This window comes from Cebus imitator, unplaced genomic scaffold (genome assembly GCF_001604975.1).
Source record: "Cebus imitator isolate Cc_AM_T3 unplaced genomic scaffold, Cebus_imitator-1.0 Scaffold101, whole genome shotgun sequence".
Taxonomy (NCBI): domain Eukaryota; kingdom Metazoa; phylum Chordata; class Mammalia; order Primates; family Cebidae; genus Cebus; species Cebus imitator.
The window spans coordinates 361108-365283 of record NW_016107416.1 but is presented as its reverse complement, the minus strand read 5'-3'; the positions used below and the strand labels follow the sequence as shown (position 1 = coordinate 365283).

At 37.0% G+C, this 4176-nt stretch overlaps 1 protein-coding gene across 7 annotated transcripts in view; it reads right to left on the bottom strand.

Moving 5' to 3' along the window:
* Positions 1-2600: 2600 nt before the first annotated feature.
* The window catches only part of MATR3 (matrin 3), a 79078-nt gene continuing 77502 nt past the window's right edge, over positions 2601-4176 (bottom strand). For 4 of the 7 annotated variants that reach the window (XM_017536707.2, XM_017536706.1, XM_017536710.2 and 1 more), the window contains one exon: positions 2601-3697. In XM_017536707.2, coding sequence (XP_017392196.1) covers positions 3647-3697 — 51 coding nt within the window. In that variant the 3' untranslated portion in view covers positions 2601-3646. The remainder of the gene's footprint in view (positions 3698-4176) is intronic. The other 3 variants (XM_017536711.1, XM_017536712.2, XM_017536713.2) reach the window with 1 other exon arrangement.

Sequence of the window (4176 nt, the reverse complement as noted above, 5' to 3'; positions counted from 1 at the left end):
TGATCCACCCGCCTCGGCCTCCCAAAGTGCTGGGATTACAGGCGTGAGCCACCGCGCCCCGCCGGACTCTAAGAATCTTGACCATATCGCTTAAGGGTCAAAGTGGTAGGGTGCTTCAAACCCAGCTAGCTCAACAATGAGGAGGATCCTTTGTCAGGGTTTAAAACAACCTAAAACTCATTAACACTGAATACCCAGGCTTTCAGCTACACTAAACTTTATCTACCATGGAAGGCAATCAACTGACTATATCCAGAGCTGCTTCTGCCCTAATGCCAGTTATATTAAACAGCGTATATGCTGCTCCGCAGTGTTCCAGCAGACTATTACATACCACGAGCTGCTTTTGTCACAATCTTTAGGCTGACAAAAAAAATCCAGTCAATAAAGCTAAAGTAAAAAATGAAGTACACTCTTCTCCCTGTATAACCGTAATACCTGCCACAACACTCAATAATTCACCATTTCCTTTTCCAGTCCCCATCACCTTAAAAAAAAAGGTGTAACCTGTCCTTAGGGAATTCTAATAATGGCTATTTCTAAAAAGTTCCTCAGAATGAATGTTACCACTTAAAATCACTGGAGGGGCTGGGTGCCGTGGCTCATACCTATAATCCCAGCATTTTGGCAGGCCAGGCAGATCACTTGAGGCCAGGAGTTTGAGACCAGTCTGATCAACATGATGAAACCCCATCTCTACTAAAAAATAAAAAGATTAGCCAGGTATGGTGGCATATGCCTGTAGTCCAAGGTTGAGGCTGAGGCAAGAGAACTGAGCAGAGATCACGCCACTGCACATCAGCCTGGGCGAGAAGTTTCAAGAAAAAGTCTCAAGGTATTAATGTGCACACATGGTTGGAAATTCATAATCCTTAGTATAACATTATTTCAAACACTCTTATTTTTAGGATACTCAAGACAATACCAAAAGCTATCCAATTGAAGTCTTATAAAGGACACACTCAGACCCCAAATTTACCAGCAATGGGTCAAGTATAAAGTATTGTAAAACAAACTCAAGGTATTTCTGAAAGTTTCATTCACTTTTGTAGGATAATGTAAGGTTAAACTAAGGGCCGAAATATCTGCAGGAAAAATGTTCTTAACAGCAAATTTAAGTAGAGGTTTGTCTTTCTGAGGAGAAATTCATGGGGAAAAAAAAAGTAGAGGTTTGTCATAATCTGAGATATGGCTTTTACAGATTTATCACTAACAGCTTATTTATGATTTCTGACTTCTAAATACTCTCATATGCACACAATAAAGTAAACAAAGCATTATTTCCTTCAACGTACTAAATCCAGCAAAGTAGAAGCTATGAAAAAGCCATCAATGACAAGAAACACTGAAGAACTCCACTGTGTACATAATGCTTTCTGTAGCTGCTGTTAGTTAAAATTGGAATTAAACAGAAGTGGGTAAAATTAGTAAAGGCTAAAATTTAATTGCAGAAGTAAACTGGCAAGGATTTTTTGTGCATGTCACATTAAAATCATCACCTGCCTTTAAATGGGAGAGACCATAAGATTTATACAACTATTTGAAATATAATACATTTGGTTGTCTGAACATTTGAGACAATGCCTATCCTGTTCTTGTCAATTTTTCAAAATTAAAACTTTGGGCCGGGCGCGGTGGCTCAAGCCTGTAATCCCAGTACTTTGGGAGGCCGAGGCGGGTGGATCACGAGGTCAAGAGATCGAGACCATCCTGGTCAACATGGTGAAACCCCATCTCTACTAAAAATACAAAACATTAGCAGGGCATGGTGGCGCGTGCCTGTAATCCCAGCTACTCAGGAGGTTGAGGCAGGAGAATTGCCTGAACCCAGGAGGCGGAGGTTGCAGTGAGCTGAGATCACGCCATGGCACTCCAGCCTGGGTAACAAGAGTGAAAACTCCGTCTCAAAAAAAAAAAAAAAAAAAAAATTGGTTTTTTGGCCAGGCACGGTGGCTCAGGCCTACAGTTCCAGAACTTTGGGAGGCTGAGGTGAGCAGATCACTTGAACAACATGGCAAAGCCCCATCTATACAAAAAAAACCAAAAATTAGCCAGGCAAAAGTGGCATAAGCCTGTAGTCCCAGCTACTCGGGAGGCTGAGGTAGAAAATCACTTGAGCCTGAGAGGCTGAGGCTGAGGCTGAGGCTGCAGTGAGCTGACTGTGCCACTGCACTCCAGTTTGGGTGACAGAGCAGGACCCTGTGTCAGGGAAAAAAAAACAAATTGTTTACAATATATAATCCAATATACCAAGACAAAATAATTATGTTTCAAAACATAATTATTTTGAAAGGCTGGCACAACTAACTCTTGTTCATCCATATTATTTCCAATTATACTGTTAAGCACCAACATGTCTAAACACAAGCTTTTGCTATTTGTTCACCTGTAGCATTTCTAATTCATAAGGTTTTTTTAGACTACAAATGGCCTCACTTTTAATTATGTAACAGGAACAAGAAATCCACCAGCACCAAAATTTTTAAAACTTAGGTCTTTAGCGGCAGTCTTTAGAACACTCGCTATAGATTTAAAAGTAATCAATTGTTAAAGCATGCACAAAGTTTAAGAATGAATAAAAACCACAACTGACAAATATGTTGGTTAACATTCCAAACATGTATAACCAATAAACATGACCTAAGGTTTTTATTGGTATTCACTTCAGTAACTTGAATCCACAGATATAAGCAGTATATAACCAGAAAGTTACAAGTAAACACAAATAATACATGCAAATTTCTGTTCACAAAGGTCACATGTGCAGGTACATGAATTAGAAGCGTGCATCTAGGATTATGGCCAAACTGTTTTTAAAATGCAGAAATGTAAAATTACATCTTGAAAATATGAAGAGATGGTCTACACACTTCAAAAATTAAATGTTGCTTATACCAGAGATGTATCACAATTATGGGATTCAAGTGACAAGCAATAAGATCTCAAAAATTAATACTGGTCAAAGAGAACGGGAATATTTTTACATTTCACTGAAAATACATTGACTACTAGAATACAAAATCTAGCAGGAACTCAGGGAAAAAAATTACAAAATCTAAAGCCAATTACTTAATATTTCTTATTACCTAAACAACAGCATGACATCAACAGAAAACTGCACCTGCATCTGAATTGCCAATCTCACATTAATGAAGTTCTCCAAAAATGAAATGCACCAAAACAGGTTGAAACTCCAAATGAAAAGTCTGCAAGGCTCAGATTAAAATATGGAATGTTTCAGATGAAAGTAATAAAAATACTATTAATTTTGTTCTTTATTGAATGGAACAAAATGTTGACATTTCTTTGAAACTTGGAACTACTAAATTTCATTTTTCCAAATGGTTCTACATTTTTTTCTTAGTGGTGCCAGTTGTCTTAAGTATTAGCTTACAAAGTCAATCTCTACAAAGTACTTCGGTCTGTTGCCATTCTGATAAAACAAAAACTATTCATTAACTTAACTGTATGCATTTTTTTTTTTTGCTATAACACTTAACACATGAACAGACATCTATTATTTCTCCACTAAAACAAAAGAGTACAATAATTTTCTTCTAACTATCAGTATTGTATTTAAAAAAGGTTAACATTAAAAACAAAGAACCATTATTTTCTTTGAAATCATTTAATCTTCTTGCACATCTTAAGTTTCCTTCTTCTGTCTGCGTTCTTCTGCCAATTTATTCAGAAATTTCTAAAAAGAAAAAGAATTACAGCAATTAAGTCACCTAAAAGAAACATGGCAAAATAGATTACTTCCAAAATAAAATATCCTATATATCCAAGTTTAGGGACTTAAACTATAATTTTGTCAATATTTTCAACAATTAGTTAATCCTTGTTAGTATAAGGAATGGGAAAAAAGTGGTAAAAGGTTAAAAATGGGTATTTCAAATATTGTAATTAACCCTAATTTTTAGAGATGACAAAACAAACACGACAGTCACAATGAACTGACACTATCCTCAAGAACAACTATCGGTTTAAATGACATGCATTTTTATTAAATGCTTTTCTTTTTTTTTTTTTTGGAGATAGAATCTCATTCTGTGGCCGGGCGCGGTGGCTCAAGCCTATAATCCCAGCACTTTGGGAGGCCGAGGCGGGTGGATCACGAGGTCAAGAGATCGAGACCATCCTGGTCAACATGGTGAAACCCCGTCTCTACTAAAA